Raw genomic sequence first — 23435 nt, 5'->3', positions numbered from 1 at the left:
CCGAAAATGTCTCTGATTTTTAATTCAAAAACCAGAGCAACTGCTGCAGCAAAGGAGCAAAAGAATGTGATTTTCTCGAGCGTTAAACTGAGTTTTTGACTCGGAGAACACAAAAACTTCTGGGCTGAGAGAATATCTGCCCACTTCATTTTCTCTATTTATTTGTGTTTCTGGAGCTTTGCTGCTCAGTCACCTGGCAACCACACTCCATTGTTGGCAAGCAAAAGGCCTCTGTCATCAATAATTGTCACTAGTCCATAGACCAATCAACTTCTTTTTGCCAACATGAACTGTATCAGTACTCGCCCTGGGCTCCAGAACATCTGCAATCAACATCAATTAATGCTTGTTCCTGGAAACTGCCATTGCTTAAATCCAGAATAAGACCATAAGACACAGGAGCAGAAATAAACCATTCAGCCCATCTAGTCTGCTCTGCCATTCAATCATGGCTGATAAGTTTCTCAACTCCATTCTCCTGCTTTCTCCCTGTAACCCTTGATCCTTTGATATTCAAGAACCAATCTATCTCAGTCTTAAATATACACAATGACCTGTCCTCTATGGCCTTCTGTGGCAGTGAATTCCAGAGATTCACCACTCTCTGGCTGAAGAAGCTTCTCCTTATCTCTCTTCTTAGAGATCTTCCCTTTACTCTAAGGCTGTGCTCTCAGGTCCTAGTCTCTCCTACCAATGTTCAGGCCATTCAGTATTCTGTAAGTTTCCATTAGAACTCCAAGTATAGACTCAGAGTCCTCAGACGTTCCTCATATGTCAAGCTTTTCATTCCTCAGGCCATTCTTGTGAACCTTCTCTGAATCCGTTCCACGGCCAGTCCATCCTTCCTGAGATACGGGGCTTAAAACTGTCCTCCAAATGTAGTCTGACCAGAGTCTTTTAGAGCCTCAGAAGTACATCCCTGCTTTTATATTCAGGTCCTTTCAAAATAAATGCAGTCCTTGCATTTGCCTTCCTAACTACTGACTCAACCTGCAAGTTTACCTTGAGAGAATCCTGGACTAAACTCCCAAGTCTCTATGCACTTCAGACTTATGAATTTTCTCTCCATTTAGAAAATAGAGCGTGTCTCTATTCTTCCTGCCAAATAACACACACTCTTCATTTTAAGGATGAATTGTACAATGATAAATTGTAAAAGCAAACTTTTGAGTTCATTGCACTAGGCTGAAATCAGAGACAAATTTCTGAAGCACTTCATCTAGCACTCACTGAGACAAAAGGAAAAAAAACTGACAAATTTCAAATAATCACATTAATCTACACAACATGAAAAATAAAGTATTGATTGCTTGAAAATTTGTCTTTGATTCATCAAAGTATTGGTGTGGGCAATGTAGCAAGGATTTAAAGATTCTCCAAGCTCCTGTGAATTAAAAAAAAGGCACAAAGCTTGAATATATTTATATTGTTTGCAGAGATCAGATTCCTACATATGAATATATGCTTTTACCGAGTGTAAATGATACACATTACAAGCAACGTTCTCTCTAAGCTGCACTTGTAACTACTCTGTGGGTCTGCACGTGGCAGTTGACGTGCTGACACCATTCATAACATTGACTTATGAATTTAGAAGTCATTGCCACAGATAGAAGAAAACTTAGCAGGGACACTGGTTACAAGCTTGACTGATTATCTTAAGTAGATTATTGTCTTGAGTTGTATGAGCTGAAAATGTGTTGCTGGAAAAGCGCAGCAGGCCAGGCAGCATCCAAGGAACAGGAGATTCGATGTTTCGGGCATAAGCCCTTCTTCAGGATTTCTTCAGGAGTTGTATGACCCAACATTTGAAAATAGCGTTGGGGTTGATAATCTGCAGCCCCTATAATATGTAGAAATCAGATTTCTTTCCAGGAATAAGATCTTTTTCATGTCACATAACTCATCTGTGGCAGTTTTAAATTGAAGCATATGTTGTTCAGTAATATGATGCAATAGTATGCATTTGGTTTTGATCTCTTTAGATTATCGGGTGTGTCATAACTTCAGGGATGATTTCATGCTTGAACTAATTTATGGTTTGCAAATTGCCAACGTTTCAAATGTTGATGACCATTTTTAATTTTAAGACACATATTCTGTGTTTTGAAGGGGGAAATGCAGGAGTGGGTGGAGTGTGCTCACTAACAGTCATCTTAATTTTTTAAATAGAGCAATTTTATATATATTTCCTCAACAAAATTGTTAATAATGTATTATACAGTTTATGTAGAATTAAATGTATCAAGGAGAATTCAAAAAAAAAATTTGTATTGATACTTTATGTGAAAATTAGTGATTGATGCTTTCAGGTTAGAGGTCATTAAATTTATCCAAACATTAAATAATTTTCAAAAATTCATTTCCATTTAAATAGAATCATGCTGGCCAGCAAATATGTTTAAATGAAAATTATTTTTCCATCAAGTAAATAAATCAACAAACCTCAAAGAGCTATATTTTTCTGAAGGAAAATCATTCTTAAAGCATTAAGTCACTTTTCTGCAAGATCACCATTGCCATTTTAGTTTCGTCTATGTTGCTACATTGATCATTGCTAATCAGTTTTTGCCATTGATCTGACAAGGCTTAATTGCAAAGCTTTTCAGAAATTCACAGCAAATTTTGGAATGGCACCAGTAAAGACCTGACTCACTCATGACATAATCTTTTGCAAATGGTAATGGTGTGTGCAATAAATATGCTTTTTACATCAGGACAAGTTCCAAATCAATTGTGACTGATCATTTTAGAATGGGCAGCACGATGGCTTAGTGGTTAGCACTGCTGTTTCTCAGCGCCAGGGACCTGGGTTCAATTGCCGCCTTGGTCAACTGTCTCTGTGGAGGTTGCACATTTAGTCTGTGTCTGTGTGGTTTTCATCTGGGTGGTCTAGTTTCCTCCTACATTCCAAAAGATGTGCAGGTCAGGTGAATTGGCCATTATTATGAAGATGTGGGTAAACTAAGAGTTGAAAAGCTAGCAAGGACTTAGAGAAGCACAGAGAGTCCAGAACAAGATAACAATGTAACATTGGTCGAAACAGCTAAGAGCTATGTTGCCAGGATACAAAAGCAAATTCAAATCCGGCCAATCAGTTTAAATTCTGTCCCAAGTTACCAAACTCCAATCAAATTTGAATTTAGTATTTTGACAATATTAAAACCAATGAAATGATCCAATGTTTTGGGGTATAAATTTCAGACATTTTGAAATGTTACCCAAAGTGGCAAAGAGCATCAACAAAAACCGAAAGATACAGACTGCCCACAGAACTGCTCTCTTAAAGGTACCTTTATCTATCAAAGACCTGTGAAGCAGAATCCCTAAGAAGAAAAGAACACTGAGGAAATTCTACAGAGGACCCTCGACTAAGCTGACTAGTTTTGAAACATGATTTTTTTTCTTTGTGAATCATAATCAGGATTTTTTTTAGCAGACCATTATTGTAGAGAGGAAAGTAAAAATTAGGTTGAGAGAATGGAGTTGTAAATAGTTGTTTGTTAATTATTGTCTGTTAAACTTTTTTTTTCAAAGTTGGTAATTTTTACTTTACGTAGTGACTTTGGAGATAGTTCTTTACATTTTGAATTTTAACAGATTACAGCACAGGGTGATTCTTTTCTGTGTCGCTGGTTTAAATGAGCAGAGGTGTTTAGCCCGTGTTGTAAGAGCAATGCTAAATTGCCCATTGAGTTAGGTACCATAGGCAGGGGTAAATGTAGGGAAATGAATCTGAGTGGGTTACTCTTCGGAGGGTCGGTGTGGACTTGTTGGGCTGAAGAGCCTGTTTCCACGCTGTAGGGAATCTAATCTAAGCTGAACAATTTAGTTATTTAAACAATAACGCATGGATAGGCTAGAAGGTATTCCTAGAGCCCTTAAGTTTACAAAACAGGAGATTCCATGAATTAGACTTCACTTATGCTAATGGTTAAATAAATATTGTTAGAACCCGTGAATTAAATTTTTAAAAAATAAGTCTGGAATCCTGCAATAAAGTAATTGTACTAAAATAATGAAAATGCCATAACTCAGTTATCCTATTGAAAAATGTTATTGGGAAGGTTAAATTGAAATCTATATATGCCACCTGACACTAACAGAAGAACATTGGTTTTATTTTTAAGGTTGTGAAAATATTTCCTTTCTTTCTGTTGGTTTCTTGAAGCTTCCTTTTTTCACCAAAGGTTCAATACATAGCTTATTGGAGCCTTATTGATCAAGACGATTGAGTAAAGTTCTGTTTATTATCTGTTTGAGCTGAAAATGTGTTGCTGGAAAAGCACAGCAGGTCAGGCAGCATCCAAGGAGCAGGAGAGTCGGGTTCCTGCCCGAAACGTCGATTCTCCTGCTCCTTGGATGCTGCCTGACCTGCTGCGCTTTTCCAGCAACACATTTTCAGCTCTGATCTCCAGCATCTGCAGTCCTCACTTTCTCCTCATTATCTGTTTGCACAGGTACCCTGAAGCTGATGGATGGGTCCGACAAACTTTTGTGGTCTGTTCAAGTGGATCATCAGCTGTTTGCCTTGGAAAAGTTGGATGTAACAGTGAGTATTACCATGGCACAATGAAAACTCTGCATAACACTGCTTCTATATTCCTTTCTTTTAACATCTATCATAAAGTGCCAAGCTATCTCCTGTTTAGTTCTTAAAAACCTATTCATATAAATTGAGTTTGAATATTAGATGATCCTAGTTCTACAAACCTGAAAGGTTGAGGCCTAAAAATACAATAGTGCTAAACAGGTATGTGAACCCCCTAAACCCCACTCCTGAGCCCTGCCACATATTCACTATCCCCCCTGACCTCGAACACTCTGAGGCTGAATGGTCTGTCCTCCGGAAAGGGCTCACATTCGTACCCCTCCGCTCCCACCTCAACGAATTCAATATCGGCCACACTATGGAGCTCTTATTCTACCGTCTCTGCCACCTTGCCGCCGCCTTTGACAAAAATTCCCAACCTCCCTCGGAAGACCCCTTCTGCCTCCAACCTTCCTCCACCACTTGGTCACTACCTGAAGGCCTTGTACCTGCCATAGAACCTTCATTGCGGATTGCCAAGGTGACATTCTCTGCCTCAATTTCTCCAACCCCCTCACCCACTCCAACGTCACCCCCTCCAAATGTGCAGCATTCCATTCACTCCACGCCAACCCCTGGTTCGCTATCAAACCCACTGACAAAGGTGAGTGATGGTAGTCTGGAGGACTGACCTTTGTATTTCAGAGGCTGAACACCAACTCTCTGATACCATGTCCTACCTCCCCTTTGCCCACAAACCCACTACAACCCATCAGCACCAAATCCAAGACACCATTAATTCCCTCATTGCCTCTGGTGGTCTCCCTTCCACTGCCTCCAAACTCATAGTCCCCCAGCCTCACACTGCCTGGTACGACCTGCTCCCCAAGATCCACAAGCCCCAACAACCCTGGCCAACCCATTGCCTCAACATGCTCCTGTCCCACCAACCTCTTCTCATCCTACCTCGATTCCATCCTCTTCCCCCTTACATCAGGCACTTCGCACCTACACCTGCAACACCAACTAGGCCCTTCATATACACTTTTTACACATCTATACCCTACAAGGGTGGTCTCCAGGCCATACTCCAATCGATCCATCCAGTCCTCCTCCACCAAAATGGTGCACAAGTATACAGGAGACTAAATAAACATGTTCAGCAAATCCTGATTTGTGGAATAGAGCTGGAAATAAAGCTGTTCCTTCATGTGCTTGCAAACTGTTATCACATTGGCTCTCTGTTCCAAGAATCACCATAGAAGATAAATACTCAGAAAAAAAATCCTGCTTGAGATCAGATTCTCTACAATGAGGAAACAGGCCCTTCGGCCCAACAAGTCCACACTGCCCCTCCGAAGAGAAACCCACCGAAACCCATTCCCCTACCCTATATTTACCCCTGACTAATGTACCTAACACTGTGGGCAATTTAGCATGGCCAATTCACCTGACTTGCACATTTTGGATTGTGGGAGGAAACCGGAGCACCCAGAGGAAACCCACGCAGACACACGGAAAATGTGCAAACTCCAAACAGACAGGCAGGAATCGAACCCAGGACCCTGGTGCTGTGAGGCAGCAGTGCTAACCACTGAGCCACTGTGCTGTCCAAACTCTGTCAAGTTAAATTATTAAAAAGGAATACTCTCGATGGACTCATTCTATTGAACAGAGTTTTCGCTGAAGTAATATTTATGATTAAATTCTTCTTGAGTTAATCTTTCTAGACCAAATCTGAGTCTGCTTGCAAGCTACACAGGCATCTCTATTGCCAGTAATGTGAGGCACACTTTAGTGGCATGTGTCACTTAAACCAATAATTGACTTTGTAATCAACAATTATCTAAAATGGATTGTGCTGTGGAGGTCACATTTTGCATGATTTCAGGCCAGACCTTGCCATAAAAAAGGCAATATTTCTGTGGCATGTTGTTATGAGCCATGCCAGACCTCCCCAAAACATTTCAAGAATGTAGCCCAGACCTTAACTTTGCTATTTCCAGGGTGTAGGTTTGCTCGCTGAGCTGTAGGTTTGATATCCAAACGTTTCATTACCTGGCTAGGTAACATCATCAGTGGCGACCTCTAAGTGAAGCGAAGCTGTTGTCTCCTGCTTTCTATTTATATCTTTCTCCTGGATAGGGTTCCTGGGGTTTGTGTTGATGTCATTTCCTGTTTGTTTTCTGAGGGGTTGATAGATGGCATCTAGATCTATATGTTTGTTTATGGCGTTGTGGTTGGAGTGCCAGGCCTCTAGGAATTCTCTGGCATGTCTTTGCTTAGCCTGTCCCAGGATGGGGGTGTTGTCCCAGTTGAAATGGTGGTTTTTTTCATCCGTGTGTAGGGCTATGAGGGAGAGAGGGTCGTGTCTTTTTGTGGCTAGCTGGTGTTCGTGTATCCTGGTGACTAACTTTCTTCCTGTTTGTCCTATGTAGTGTTTGTGGCAGTCCTTGCATGGAATTTTGTAGATGATGTTGGTTTTGTCCATGGGTTGTACTGGGTCTTTTAAGTTTGTAAGTTTTTGTTTGAGAGTGTTGGTGGGTTTGTGTGCTACTAGGATTCCGAGGGGTCTTAGTAGTCTGGCTGTCATTTCTGAAACTACTTTTATGTATGGTAAGGTGGTTACGGTTTTTGACTGTGTTTGGTCTGTTTGTCGTGGTTTGTTCTTGAGGAATCTGTGCACTGTCTTTTTTTGAGTATCCGTTCTTCTTGAATACGTTATATAGGTGGTTCTCCTCTGTTTTCCGAAGTTTGCCTGTGCTGCAGTGTGTGGTGGCTCATTGGTATAGTGTTCTGATACAGCTTTGTTTGTGTGTGTTAGGATGGTTGCTGGTGTAGTTAACTATTTGGTCAGTGTTTGTAGTTCTCCGTTGTCCTTTCTTTCGACTGTGATGTCCAAGAATTTGCTATTTCTTTTAAGCAGGTGTAAAGTGGATATTCCAGGAGAGATGCCGCTAGTCCAATCACTTTGTTTTAAACAAAACAGAATTTATTTACAAGATTACTGTATGGGTACAAACAAAAAAGAACAGAATACAGAATGACTTAACCTATCTGAAAAGTCAACAGATTATCCCAACTTAATAATGCTTTTCCAAATACTTGCAACAATCTCCATAAACATCACTTGGCACAAAAGGTAAAATCAAACACAGGGTCTTATAGGAGAGAGAGAGGATCAGCATGGACCTGCTTCTTTGCTTCCAGCAGCTTCAAAACTGCCTGACTGCTTTAAATGAATAGCCAGACTAAAACCAAATCAAATCAGAGAAAAACTGAGCTAGGAGAACTGGCCGTCCCCCTTTCATTGTACAAGTGTTTTTTTTTAAAAACTTGAAAGCCTTTTTCCTGAGGCAATATCTGTTAGATATTCAAACTGGCCATAAAACCCTTCAACTTAAACTTTTCGGAGTCTGTGTCTTTTATGTCCTCTGTGAAGAAAGTCCAAGGAGCAGCAGCATCACAACGTGAACAGATAGATGTCATGGAAAGTAGCGATGAATGACTGTTTTGTGATATACGTGTATTAAGATGAGTATAATTGGATTCTGCATTTTCTTCAGGGTGATGGACGAGAGGAAGTAGTGGCCTGTGCTTGGGATGGTCAAACCTATATCATTGATCAAAACAGGTCTGTTGTCCGGTTTCAGTTTGATGAGAATGTCAGTGCATTTTGTGCTGGTAAGTGTCAAACTAACTAATTGTTAAATTGTTCATAGACATCTGTCAAAGGGAAAGCCCAGTCATAATCAGTTTTAGAAACAAACCATTCTTAACTTTAATAAATAAAAATGTTGGAACTTCTCAGTATATTAGCCAGTATCAATGGAGAGGGCAGATAAATTCATGTTTCAGGTGTGAACTGCTGGATTGTTATCTGAGCAATCTCCATCACAGACTGCCTTGTATTATCTGCACTATTGCTCACTGGATCACGTTGGCTATCACTATCCCTTTTAGAGTAGGGATCTAGAGGGCTAACGTGGTCTGGTGTGATAGAGGAATGAGAAGAGGTGTATTCCAGACTGAGGCAGATTGTTCATCAATAATGGAATTGAGGGTTATGTGGAAAAGACAGGAAAGTCATGTTCAGGATTATCAGACCACCATGATCTAATTGTATGGTGGAGTAGACTCCATTGGCTAATGGCCTATTTTTGCTGCTACGTATTATGCACTTAAAGGCTCTGTGCAGGAGCAGAAAGATATGGATGTGTGAATGCAAAATCAAATGGGACAAGACAGTTGAAGAGCATGACACACTTTATTAATTGTGGTATAGAATGTAAAGCAGGACGGTTATTTCAACGCGTGGAAGACCCGAGTTAGATGCCTGCTGATGTATTGTGCATAGTTCTAGGCACTAGTCTTCAGGAAGAAAGCAAATACATTGGAAATACTGCAGAAGAGGTTTACAAGGATGGTTCAAGGGATGAAAAAATTCACTTCTGAAGATAGATTAGAGAAGTTGGGACTGTTTGCCTTAGAGAGGAAAAGGCTAAGAAGAAATTTGATTGGCATTTTGAAAATCAAGTGGTCTGGACAGAGTAGACAGGAAGAAACTATCCTCATAAATGAATGAAAGGATTTGCTGATGTATTGTGATTTGCAACAGAAGTAAAGGTGATGTGAGAAGAAACATTTTCACAAAGTGAATGTTTTGGGCTTTGAATGCACTGGTTGATAGTGTGGTTGGAGGTAATTCAATGAAGATATTTAAGAGGGCATTAGATGATTATTTAAGAATGAATAATGTACAGGGTTATGGAGAAAGGATCAGAGGATGGCTTTAAGTCATTGTGGTCATTTGGAGGGCTAGTGTAAGCATTGTGGGCTGAATTGCCTCTTTCTACACTAACAGTTCTGATTTTTTGCTGCTGGTCTGCAGCTCCTTGAATGATGGTACCTTTCCAGCTAAGGTCCTGTAGCTACAGCTGTTGCCTGTCGTGCAAATGTCAACCATCTCTCTGAGTAATGCTGAATGTAGTGTGCCATTTAAGTCTATTCTTTCCTATATACGTCTTGATAGTCTGATGTTTATGCATAAATGTGGATTCTACTTCTAGAAAAGATAGGAAGCTAAGTCTTCAGCTTTGTGGCCTTCAGTAATTTCAGTTGATTTTCATTTTATTGGATTTGAGTTACTCCTAATGAGCCAAGTCAGCTACCTGCTGGCCCACCTCTTTAAAACTTACCTTGAGGCTAGATGGAACCAGGGCAAGTACTGGCTGGGCGATTTTTAGTTTCTGAATGTCTCCACTTCCGAATCAGAAAATTCAACCCTTAACCTGATGTAGCGATTGGCTGATATAAAATCTTTGGTATTATCTGAGTCCAATTATTTGTGGGATTAAATTGCTACCAGTGGTGAAAAGGTTGGGAGCAGATTGTTATATTGCTGGAATTTATTAGACTGTGATGTTTTTAAACTGTCTCCTTTCATTCAAAGTAAACTGAAGTAGTTTGGCGAAGGGATGTAATCTCCTGTGAACACTGCCTCGAGACATGCTCATGTGACCAACTTGTATCAAGATAATTAAGATTAACATGCAGACTTTAACACTTGAACACAGACTATTGAAGTCAGTCAGACATCTTTTTAGAGAAGAAGGCCTATAACAAATGTTGTGTTGGCAAGCCGAAGTTTTGATGAAAACTGCTGCCAAAATTACAAAACTAGCGGAGCGTTACGGATTGAGGGGATGTCTTATTACTTATGCTCAGAAGATTGAATAAAATAAACCTTGCTTGATAGGTTCAGTCTTAAGAAGACAACCTGCTAAAGCTGATAGGAGATTGGAACCTTAAACACATCATCATATTTCTACTGAGAAAGTGAAGTAGTGTATCACTGTGATGTGAGGTTTTTGGTTGTCTTAAGAAGTTAATAGTGTGCATCTTTTCTGTACCTTAGCGTGTTAGTTGTTTATTAGGGTCATATTTAGGCATGGATAATTTTAGTTTGATTGTTGTAATAAGAACCTTAAAACATGAAATCAGTCATTGGGAAATTCATTTCTCTTTTTGAAACTTGTAACTTTCTTTTGTAACAAGATATAAAACCCAACATTTTGATGTGGCTGGAACAATGAATAAAATCATTAAATTAGCATTTTTCAATAAATTTGTTGATTCTAAACTTTGTTTAACAATGCTAAACAGATGGTAGTGAACTGACAGCTGATTTTGTATCTCTTGGTGTTTATTCCCATTGACAGTTCTGCTTTTAAATTACTTCTGTATTTCATCGCTTGTTACGCATTTTAAAAGGCTGCAGACATTGAAATGAAAATCATCGAGTAATGTTTCAATTTTTTTCAGTCTTTCATTGCTACTTGAAAGTGCTGATTCTTAACACATAGACAACAGGTAGTCAATGTAATGTCTGTGTTCCTGAGATATGGGGGTTTCATTAGAGGATAACGTGTTTATTCTCTGACCATTGATTATATTACCCCCATATGAAGAACTTAATCCAATTTACTTTACCAGGTTACTTACAAATATAAAGGATAATATGCAGCAGGCAGGTAATGAAACTCATTTATTCTCTTTAAGAGACATAATTGACTGATAAAGTATATATTCTCACTATAATACAGTAACAGTTACATTGATGGTATCTATGGTGTTATGTCACACTGTAGCATCAAAGATACAGCAGAACTGAAATGGCAGAGAAAGTTTCATTCAATTATGTTGTTTGTACATGAGGCTGATCCTACATCTACAAGTAATGACAGTACCATGTCATAAAATCTACTAATTTAGTGACCATGGAGAAGGTCCCATTTTTTGGCTGGAACAAGGGTTTCTGAATTATGGGTTGCAGTGGTCCCATTTAGGGTCCTGAATTGCCCCTCCTCTGAGCAGTAATGATGACGGTGGCTCAGATTGGACAGTCCTGAACACTCTGGATCAATGCACAAATATCAAGAGATGGACAGTAAACCCAAAGTGCTCTTTAGTTTCAGAAAGCACTTGTGAGCTAACTTTATGTAGACAGAGGCCAGTAGAGATTGAATCCTATTCAAACTTGCACTTCAAATGAAATTTTAATGTACTGTCATGACATATTGTGCACATTGGATGGGCCATTAGATTTACTTTCTTCAACCAAACAATAGTTGAATTAGAGAATGTGTCAGCCTTCTAACCCAATGCACAGGCTCAGTACTACTTTGCATATGTCCACCCTGCTTATTACTGAGCTTGTGCATTGGATTAGAAAGCTAACCCATTCTCTAATTCAACTATTGTTTTGTTGAAGAAAGTAAATCTAGTGACCCATCCAATGTGATCAATATGCAGTGACAGTACATTAAAATTTCATTTGAAATGCTACTTTGACTGAATAGGATTAAGTTAATGGCTGTTGTGAATGAATTTGATATGAGGAGACTTGCTGACAGTTACAGGAGGGTTTTAATGTTGCACATCATCATGTCCCAAGGCTCTTGGTTCAAATACATCAGGTATTAAATTCTAAAATCAGGAATGTTTTTACATTGTGCTCCAAAGTTCATTTCTGCACCAATGTAAAACAGCTCACAGTGGCTTAGTGATTAGTACTGTTGCCTCAAAGTACCAAGGACCCGAGTTCGATTCCACCTTTGGGTGACTGTATGTGGAGTTTGCACATTCTCTCCATGTCTGCATGGGTTTCCTCCGGGTGCTCCGGTTTCCTCCCACTGTCCACAGATGTGCAGACTAGGTTGATTGGCCATGGGAAAAGCAGGGTCTGGGGTGGATGCTCTTCAGAGGGGTGGTGTGGACCTGGAGGGCTGAATAGCTTGGAGGCAGGCCATAGGAATTCTGTGAATGTGTCCAGGGTGCAAGAAAAGTAGGAGATAATGTGGCTGAGCTGGGAAGCCAAAGTGATGGCTTCGGTTGTTACTGTATATCTGCTCCACTATGCCTTTTGGAAACATGGAGCAGAAACAGTCCATTCAGCCTTCAAGCCTGCTCCACCATTCTAGCTCGTGACTGATCATCTACCTGAACACCATTTTTCCATGCTATCGCCATGCCCCTTTGTTGTCATTAATATCTAGAAACTGATATTTTCTCTACCTTGAACATGCGCTATGGTTAAACTACCACACAACTCTTGAGACAGAATAGATTGAGGGAAGAGGGGATAATGAGTGAATGAATGGGCCAGTTTGTAGGGAAAAAGATCGCTGAATTTACGTTTGTGAGGTGGGGGAGTGTTTAGGAAGAAGTGCTGCTAGATGAATGGTGGACAGGGTTTGAGGAGAGAGATTGCTGATTAAATAGGTTAACAAAGTTGGGAAGAGCGATGGCTGTGTATGTGGGGGGGGGGGGGGGGGTCGTGCACACGGCATCGGAAAGATTTGTGTAATCCAGTAAACAGAAAAGTGTGGATGTGAATTTCTATGAAATGGGAAGGGAGAGGTGTTGATTAGAGTGTATGTTTCGGAATAGGGGAAGAATGTTTCCTGTCACCAGACATTATGGAGAGATTTGCTGCAATCCACGAGTGCATAAATAATAACCTTATAATATTTTTCCAAAGTGCTTTTTAAAAACTCAAATTGTTTTAAACCTTTGTATATTTGTGATTTATTCAAGCGGGAATGCGCCATTGAGATGAACTTGAATTAGCTTTAATATCACATATACTCACTCGCATGAGTGCAGTTAAAGGTTTACAAGCTGCTGCATATAGTGCCATCTGAGGTACAGATATACCTAGGTGGAAAATCTCTGATCAAAGCAGGAAAATAAGGACAGCGGGTTAAGAAGTTAAATAAGTAAGGGCAGTCCCTCCTACTAAAACATAGAAAAACAAGGAAACACAATTAACTGGTCAACATGACAGTCTGCAAGTGATTGGCCAGCTGGGCTTGTACGTCTCACAAAAACTCAAACTCACCCCCACCGGCTCTCTCTCTCTCCCTGGGGCTGCCTGCTCCCGCTCTCTCACTCACCTCACTCACCTCACGCACCTCACCTCACTCACCTCACTCACCCACTGCCCCGGGACTGCCTGCTCCCTCTCTCCCACTACCAGAAAATTGAAAGAAATAAAAGCAAAAGTAGACACAGCCAATGAGCCATCCGCGAGCAGGAGCTTGCTATGCTGCTCCTCTGCCACTATCGTCTGGACAGCCATGAGATTGAGGATTGGCCAAGATCATAGTGAATGGCGAGCCCACTCGAAAAGCCGAATTGTGTACTTTTGCTTCTAGTTTCTATGTTTCAATGCAAATTATATGTTGGTCTGTAATAAGCAAACTTGAATAATTATATTTTGAATGTCTCTGTACAACTTGATCGCTTTTTTGTAGGTGTCTGGGGTCACATTAGTGTTTATGTTCAAATGGGGTCGTATGGAGAAAAGAGTGTAGGAACCTTTGGCATGGGAAGCTGGTGATTCCCAGGCAGTCTTTTACAACAACCCTGACGTGATTTATACACAATCAGATACTCAACTGCCAGTTGTCAAGGTTCCTAAGGCTTTCATGATAGAGTCAAAGGCTTTCAGCAGTGCTACTGGGATAAGTATCTGCCGCTGGAAGAAATGTCTTGTGCTGGTACTGCAGGAAGCCTTGTGTCTGGCTAAGTGGAGTTTTGCCTTATCCAGGCTGTTTAGGTGGGGAGAGTGTCAACTTGGAGGGCATGAGGGTTTTTATCACCCTATGAGATCGGCCATGCTACAGTCAGGACTCTTCATTGGGCACAGTAGGAAGGTTTCACTCTTGGAAAGATACAGTCAGTGATGGTGTTGGATCTTGCAGTGGTCGTTAATTGTTTGAGTGTCTGAAGTGTCCTGAGGCTGACTTTAACCGTTCATGCTCCAAACCTAATTGTAGGCGACACAGGAAAGCAACATGCTCTCCATCTCGTGCCTTCTCACTTCCTTCCTTATTTCCCAAATAACTCCAGAGGTAATTCAGATGGGTAATATCTTGCTAATATTGATGTCGATGGTGTGGGTTCTCATGCTATGATTCAGATTTCGTATGATGCTAATCTGTGTAACCTTATCTTGGGGATAGTATCCCAAATGGGTGGGAGTACTGGATTAGTGTTTATAAGGAACTTGCAGCCTATTTTACCTGGGTATCTTAGATGCTTGGACTAATGTCACTTAGCATGACAGTGTGAGGAATGTAATGACTAACTTGGTGAAACCCCATTTCTGGTTAAGGGTTATAACGGTTGATATTAATCTCCCAATGTATATTCTCTCCAGATGAATTGTTATTCAGAAGTTGATGAAAATATGCAATAATATTTTATTATACATGACTCTTGATTTTTACACTAAATTTTTGAGCTATGCAGCTTTAATATATATGTACTTGATTCAGACCAATCCTTCTGAAATGATTGGCACTTTTACTGAAGTAGATGCATATATAAACTATGTAAAAATTCTATTGGTTACAATCTGGTCTAAACATACACTATATCAGACTTTTATGTGGGACCAGTGAGTCAATGATGATCCCTGACACAGTGCGTATTGGCAACATGGCCAGATGCATGGAGAATTTGGCCAGGATAGCAACCTTTGCAAAGCCATCTCGATGTGCTGTTCTAAAGTTCAAGTTTCTGGAAGTTCTGTTTGCGAGCCTTAACTTCTACCTCACACTTCTTTAGATCTTTATTGTCTGTTAACCTCCAAAGAAGGTTAAGCTTCAAAACGTAACTACCAAAATCTTCTCAACATCTGCCTGTCCAGTCATTTAGTAAGTTTTGTTCAATGACAACTGTCATACAGGTAAAAATTGTTGTTGTTAATAAAATCCAAAATAACCTTGATGCAAGTTTGACAGAGTCTACTATTACTGTATCATTTGGATCTATTAACCCATATTAATGGTATCTCAAGATTCTATTAAGCCTGGATGGTTTGAATGGAAAGAAAGAGATTGTGCATGCACCATGTCGTGGGTTTTTTAAACTTAACAGGTCTCCATTGCTTACTGTCACCTCTCTTTCCCCTTCCAGGTATTTATGCGTGCAAAAATGGTCGGAATAGTCCCTGTCTGGTGTATGTCAGCTTCAATCACAAAATCTATGTCTATTGGAGGGTGGAGTTAGAGAGAATGGAATCTACCAATATGTTGAAGATATTGGAAACAGATGAGTTCCACAGCCTGCTACAAGGAACATCAGTGGGTGAGTATTTTCACATTCATCCTTGGCTTTGGTGGGAAGGATTACATTGCTTTGTTGGTGCGCACAAGCAAACTTGAACAGCACAAAAAGAAATGTTTTGAAGTTAGCCAATGTCTGAAATATCTTTGTTCTCTTCCATTTATGCTCTATATAAAGGATTTTAATTTCTGTCTCGTAGTGAGACTGTATGGCATGTATCATTTCTAGCCAACAACAAATGAACTCTGAATATAGGTTTACTCTTCATATGCTAAAAGAAAATCTCGGCACACAACCTGAGACAAATTTAAATGAGAATACTTAGTCGATTATTTTTATTTTGTCAATGATGTTTTTCCCCAACATATTTCTTTTCTCATTCCCTTAAAATATTTTCTCTAGCTCTGAACCTTTTTTAACCTTTGATTGCCCATACTTCTCTGCTCTATTTTCCCCCCTGCCTTTGACTTCTCTGTTTCCTTCATTGGTTCAATTCTTCATGGTTTGTCTTCATTTTTTCTCTTGTTTGTGAGTCACATCTTACTAAGGTTGCATGTGATGCCAATGTTTAATTACTGCTGTTAATTGTGCATTTGGAGGAGGCAATGGCCTAGTGGTGTTATAACTGGGCTGTTAATCCAGAGGGCCAGTTAATATCCTGGAGATCCACATTTGAATTCTGACATGGCAGATGGTGAATTTGAAGTTGACAAACATTTGGAATTAGGAGTCTAATGATGACCATAAAAGCATTATCAGGAAAAAACGATCTGGTTCATGAATGTTCTTTAGGGAAGGAAACTGTCATCTTTACCTGGTCTGGCCTGCACGTGACTCCAGGCCCACAGCAATGTGGTTGATTCTTAACCACCCTTTTGGATGGGCAATAAATGCGGGCCTAGCCAGTAACACCATCATCCTATGAATGAATTTTTCTGAGTATTGTGTATCTTTAGAATTTTCTCAATGAAGTGATGGTGTAAGTAGGGTCCTTGAATACTTTTAAGGCAAAGTTGGGTATATTTTTGTTAAGCGAGGGATTGAAATGTTGTTGGGGTAGACAGGTTTGTGGATTTGATGTTATAATCAGGTCAGCCATGACCTTATTGAATGTCGGAGCAAGTTCAAGGGGCTAAATGGCCTACTGCTCCTGTTCTTATGTAAAGCATTTGTATACAGTCCTTCAAAGCTGTTTCCTCTGTCATTCAGAAATAACTGAATAATTCTAATATCAAATGAAAACCAAAAGAACTACAGATGCTGAAAATCAAAAACAAAAACAGAAGTTGCTGGAAAAGCTCAGCGGGTCAGGTAGCATCTGTGCAGAGAAACCAGAGTTAATGTTTTGGGTCCAGTTACTCTTCCTCAGAACTGGTCTGTGGAAGGCTCACTGGACCCAAATTGTTAATTCTAACATCAAACTTTTTCTTATGATAATGCCCAAAATGGGTAAAACAATAGAAGACTATAGTAACAAGATCAAATATTTGTATGATTTCCGTAGTTATTAAGCCTTACAGGTTTGTTATATAAGAGAAAATGGCATGATTCACATCTGCACCTAACTAATGAGCTAATTTTTAAATCCTTGCCTCCAAAGCTGCAGACATTGTCTGCTTGATACTTTTTCATAGGGCTTCTGTAAATAACTTTCATTCAAACAATCTAAATCAAACATATTTACTTAAATAAAACAAAGAAATCTGAAACAGGAGCAGAGATAGCTGGAGAAACTCAGCAAATCTGACAGTATTGAAGGAGAGGAAGCAGAGTTAACATCGGTCTGGACTTGAAACATTAACTCTGCTTTCTCTCCACAGATACTGCCAGACCTATTGCATTTCTACGTTTACTCAATATCTGTTTTAATAAAAAAAACCTATCAGAGAAAATCATGTAAGAGCTGTAAAAAGCACGTAAACAAAGAACACTATTGTTATGAAAATGAGTCAGCAATTTATGATGAGGAAGTGATAGCCCATGGATTGCAGTTGTAAGCAAGTTCTGTTTACTCCACGTTATCAAGAAATGTCTCAAGACATTGTCACTGCAAACGTTATGGGCACTGAAAACCTTCCAGCAATAATACAGAAGACGTGTGCTTCGGAATTACCTCTTGAAAGCTGCTTTCAGTACAGATACAACACTGAAATCTCTGCAACATGGAGAATTACGAAGGTACGTGTTGTGCACAGAAGGCAGGTCAGCTCCATTACCACCCCATTGCTCCATGTTCGATCATCAACAAAGTAATCAAAGGGGTTATCGATGGTGCTATCAAACAGTATTTGCTTTGTAATAATCTGCCTGCTAAGGCTTGGTTTCGGTGTTGCCTTGTTATGCCTTTGGTCCAAATATAGATAAAAGAACTGAACTCCAGAGGTGAGATGAGAGTGAATGTCCTTGATTTCAAAGCTGCATTTAACTGAGTGTGGCATCAAGGAGCTCTTGCAAAGAGGTGTAAATGGTAATCATTTGGAATACTCTCCACTGATTGGAGTCACATCTGGCACAAAGGAAGATGGTTGTGTTTGTTTGAGGTCATTCCAAGGGAATCTTTGCTAGAGCTCCTCAAGGTAATGTCCTAGGCCCAACCATCTTCAGCTGTTTCATCAGTGACTTTCACTCCACTATAAGGTCAGAAGTGAAAGTGGTCACTGACAAACACACAATGAGCAGCATCATTCGCAACTCCTTGGGTACTGAAGCAGACCGTGACCATGTATAGCAAGACCTGAATGATATCCAATGGTAAGTTGCATTCATTCCACCCAAGAGCCAGCAACGACCACTTCAACTCAAAGAGAATTTAACTATCTCCGCTTGACATTTAATGGCATCAACATTTGTTGAATTCCCCACTATCAACATCTTGGAGTTTATCATTGGCTGAAAACTGATCTGGACCAGCGAATGGCAGTTACCAGAGTAGAGTTTATGAATTCTGAGGCAACAAAGTCATATCCTAACTCCCAATGCCTGTCTGTCGTCTAGAAAGCACAGATCTGGATAGCAATTGAATACCCAATTGTCTGACAAATGCAGTTCCAACAGTGTCCAGGAAAACATGGTCCACCAGGCTGGCATCCTACTTTAAACCTTTATCACTTCACCATTGACACACACTGGCAGTAATGTGTGCCATCTGCTAGGTCTATTGCTGCAACTCCCCAAGGATACTCAATAAAACCTTACAAACCTTTGACCTCTAACTCCTAGAAGAAGGCTGATGGATACATGGGCACACTACTACGTGAAATTCCTTCCAAGCCATACCACATGGTAATTTGGAACTACGTTGCCACTATTTCACCGTTGCTGGGTCAGAATCCCAGAACACCCATCATAGCAACACTGTGACCATAATATGGAGGAGTAAAAGTAGCTCTTTTTGGCTCATCAAGTTTGCTCCACCATTTAATAAGATCATGGGCTGATATGATCATCCTTAATTCCACTTTCCTTTCATTTTCCCATACCCTTAGTGATTAAAAATCTTGAATTCTGAGCTGTAATATACTTCATGATCTGCCTTAGCAGCTGTCCGCAGTAAAGAATTCCACAGATTCATTACTTTTTGAAAGAAAAAAATCCTTCACCATTTTGCTGCTGCCTAATTATCAGCATCCAAGTACCTTTATATAAAGAATAAAACTGGTCAGAGTGATGCACAGCAAAGATAAACTTGAAATAATTATTTTGTGGGGTCCGGAGAGTAGAAAAGACTATATAAGATGGAGCTTTTTAAATTTATTTATGGGATATGGATGGCACTGGCTGGGTTAGCATTTATTGCCTGAGAGTAATTGTCCCTGAGAAAGAGCTGCTGCAGTCCATTTGATGTAAGTAGACTCACAATTCCATTAGGGGTCACTTCCAGGATTTTGACCCAGGAATAGTGAAGGAACGACATAATTATTTCCAAGTGAGGATGGTGAGTGACTTGGAAGGTGCTGTCAAAGGAGCTTTGGTAAATTTCTGTAGTGTATCTTGTAGATAATACACACTGCTGTGACTGAGTGTTGGTGGTGGAGGGAGTGGATGTTCATGGATGTGGTGCCAATCAAGCAGGCTGCTTTATCCTGAATGATATCAAGCTTCTTGAGTATTGTTGGAGTTGCACTCAACTACGCACCCCTGGGAAGTATTCCATTATACTCCTGACTTGTGGCTTGTAGGTTGTGGACAGGCTTTGGGGAGTCAGGAGGCCAGTTACTCACAGCAGGATTCCCTTGTCTGTGACCTGCTTTTGTAACCATGGTATTATATGGCTAGCCCAGTTCAGTTTTGGTCAGTGGTAACTTGCAGAATGTAGATAGAGTCATAGAAATGTACAACATGGAAACAGACCCTTCGGTCCAACCCATCCATGCCGACCAGATATCCCAACCCAATCTAGTCCCACCTGCCAGTACCCGGCCCATATCCCTCCAAAACCTTCCTATTCATATACCCATCCAAATGCCTCTTAAATGTTGCAATTGTACCAGCCTCCACCACTTCCTCTCGCAGTTCATTCCATGCACTTACCACCCTCTGTGTGAAAAAGTTGCCCCTTAGGTCTCTTTTATATCTTTCCCCTCTCACCTTAAACCTATGCCCTCTAGTTCTGGACTCTCTGACCCCAGAGAAAAGACTTTGTCTATTTATCCTATCTATGCCCCTCATAATTTTGTGAACCTCTATAGGGTCACCCGTCGGCCTCCGATTCTCCAGGTAAAACAGCCCCAGACTGTTCAGCCTCTCCCAGTAGCTCAAATCCTCCAACCCTGGCAACATCCTTGTAAATCTTTTCCGCACCCTTTCAAGTTTCACAACATCTTTCCGATAGGAAGATCAGAATCATATGCAATATTCCAACAGTGGCCTAACTAATGTCCTGTACAGGCGCAACATGACCTCGCAACTCATGTACTCAATACTCTGACCAATAAAGGAAAGCTTACCAAATGCCGCCTTCACTATCCTATCTATCTGCAACTCCACTTTCAAGGAGCTATGAACCTGCACTCCAAGGTCTCTTTGTTCAGCAACACTCCCTACGACCTTACCATTAAGTGTAAATCCTGCTAAGATTTGCTTTCCCAAAATGCAGCACCTCATATTTATTTGAATTAAACTCCATCTGCAATTTCTCAGCCCATTGGCCGAGATCCCATTGTAATCTGAGGTAAACCTCTTTGCTGTCCACTACACCTCCAATTTTGGTGTCATCAGCAAACGTACTAACTTGTACCTCTTATGCTTACATCCAAATAATTTATGTAAATGACAAAAAGTAGAGTAACCAGCATGGATCCTCGTGGCACTCCACTGGTCACAGGCTTCCATTCTGAAAAACAACCCTCCATCACCACCCTCTGTCTCCTACCTTTGAGCCAGTTCTGTGTCAAAATGGCTAGTTCTCCCTGTATTCCATGAGATCTAAACTTGCTAACCAGTCTCCCATGGGGAACCTTGTCGAACACCTTACTGTAGTCCATTTAGATTACATCTACCGCTCTGCTCTCATCAATCCTCTTTGTTACTTCTTCAAACAACTCAATCAAATATGTGAGACATGATTTCCCACACACAAAGCCATTTTCACTATCCCTAATCAGTTCTTGCCTTTCCAAACACATGCACATCCTGTCCCTCAGGATTCCCCCCAACAATCTGTCCACCACCGATGTCAGGCTTACTGGTTTATGGTTCCCTGACTTGTCCTTACCACCCTTCTTAAAACAGTGGCACCACATTAGCCAACTGCCAGTCTTCTGGCACCTCACCTGTGACTATCGCTGATACAAATATCTCGGTAAGAGGCCCAGCAATCACTTCCCAAGCTTCCCACAGAATTCTTGGGTACAGCTGATCAGGTACTGGGATTTACCAACTTTTATGCATTTCAAGACATCCAGCACTTCCTCCTCTGTAATATGGATATTTTGCAAGGTGTCACCATCTATTTCCCTATAGTCTACATCTTTCATATCCTTTTCCATAGTAAATACTGATGCAAAAATACACATTTAATATCTCCCTCACCTTCTGCGGCTCCACAGAAAGGCCACCTTGCTGATCTTTGAGGGGCCCTATTCTCTCCCTAATTACCCTTTTGTCCTTCATATATTTGTAAAAACCCTTTGGATTCTCCTTAATTCTATTTGCCAAAGCTATCTCATGTCCCCTTTTTGTTGTCCTAATTTCCTTCTTAAGTATACTCCTACTGCCTTTATGCTCTTCTAAGGTTCACTCGATCTATCCTGTCTATACCTGACATATGTTTCCTTCTTTTTCTTAACCAAATCCTCAATTTCTTAAGTCATCCAGAACTCCCTATACCTACCAGCCTTTCCTTTCACCCAACAGGAATATACTTTCTCTGGATTCTCGTTATCTTATTTCTGAAGGTTTCCCATTTTCCAGCCATCCCTTTACCTGTGAACATCTGTCCCCAATCAGCTTGCCTAATACCGTCAGAATTGGCTTTTCTCCATTTTCAAAAGGGATTAATTGATGGTAATGCCATTGAATATCAAGGTGTGATGGTTAGATAGTATCTTGTTGGAGAGGGCCATTGCCTTGCATTTATGTAGTGCAAATGTTACTTGCTAATTTTCAGCCCAAACCTACATTTGAACATGGACTGCTTCAGCGTCTGAGAAGTCATGAATGATATTGAACATTGTGCAACCTTCAGCGAACATCTCTACCTCTGACCTTCTGACAAAGCAGCTGAAGATGATTTGGCCCAGGACACTATCCTGTAGAGATGTACTGGAGCTGATCTGACTGACTTACAGCAACCATCACTATCTTCTTTGTGCCAGATATGACTGACAGCAACTTGTGGAGAATTATCCCCTGATTCCCATTGTATTGGGTTTTGCTAGGATTCTTTGATGTCACCCTTAGTCAAATGCTTGATCTTGCCCTTGATGTCAAGGGGAACCAATCCCATTTCACCTTTTTGGATTCCAGCTTCTTTTTCCGTGTTTGAAACAAGGCCCTAATGACGTCAGGAGTGCATGGCTCTGGCAAAACCCAAATGTGGTCTGAGTGAAACTTCTTTTGCTAAGCAGATGCTGCTTGATACCACTGCTGATGGCACCTCCTGTCAATTTACTGCGAGTAGACTGATGGGCAGAAATTGGCTGGATTGGACTTTTCCTATTTTTGTGTGTGGGACGTACCTGGGCAATTTTCCATTGTCAGGTAGATATCAATTGAACTAGAGTAGGAGAATGGCAAATTCTCAAATACACATCTTCACTACTATTGCTGATGGGGTGAATCGAATTGGCTAAAGGCTGACATTGGTGATGCTGGGGATCTCTGGAAAAAGCTGAGATAGATCATCCACTTAGCAATTCTGCTTGAAGATTCTTAGAAATGTTTACGCTAATCTAACCTGAACCAGAATTATTCTGAAATCCCTAACCCCCCCAAAAAAAAACCAGGATTTACCTTGCTAGGGAACCTCGATTTAGGACAGCGATAGTCAGACAGCCTGCAACTGGAATGTTTGACAGACACCTTAGCTTTCCAGCTCAGTGGTAATGAGGCTGAGACTTCAAAATACCCCTGCAGCCCCATCTCTGCAACTGGAAGATCAGTTAGGTTGGAAAAGCACTTAAAATGTCAAATTGACTCTTTCAGCTGTAAATAGCATTTTATCAGTAACCAAAATGTTCATAAATATTTTGTAAATGTAACTATTATTTTAGAAGCTATTTGAATTCAGAACAGAAATGGTTGGCACAGGGTTATATTAAGGGCATGT

The 23435-nt window shown here is 40.5% G+C and overlaps 1 protein-coding gene across 2 annotated transcripts in view; it reads left to right on the top strand.

The window, feature by feature from the left end:
• itfg2 (integrin alpha FG-GAP repeat containing 2) overlaps window positions 1-23435 on the top strand; it is a 91540-nt gene that overhangs the window by 52442 nt on the left and 15663 nt on the right. For both annotated transcript variants that reach the window (XM_060839855.1, XM_060839854.1), the window contains 3 exons: window positions 4461-4552; window positions 8098-8215; window positions 15518-15688. In XM_060839855.1, coding sequence (XP_060695838.1) covers window positions 4461-4552; window positions 8098-8215; window positions 15518-15688 — 381 coding nt within the window. The remainder of the gene's footprint in view (window positions 1-4460; window positions 4553-8097; window positions 8216-15517; window positions 15689-23435) is intronic.

The sequence above is a fragment of the Hemiscyllium ocellatum genome, chromosome 19, assembly GCF_020745735.1.
Source record: "Hemiscyllium ocellatum isolate sHemOce1 chromosome 19, sHemOce1.pat.X.cur, whole genome shotgun sequence".
Taxonomy (NCBI): Eukaryota; Metazoa; Chordata; class Chondrichthyes; order Orectolobiformes; family Hemiscylliidae; genus Hemiscyllium; species Hemiscyllium ocellatum.
This window is presented reverse-complemented; position numbering and strand designations above follow the sequence as displayed.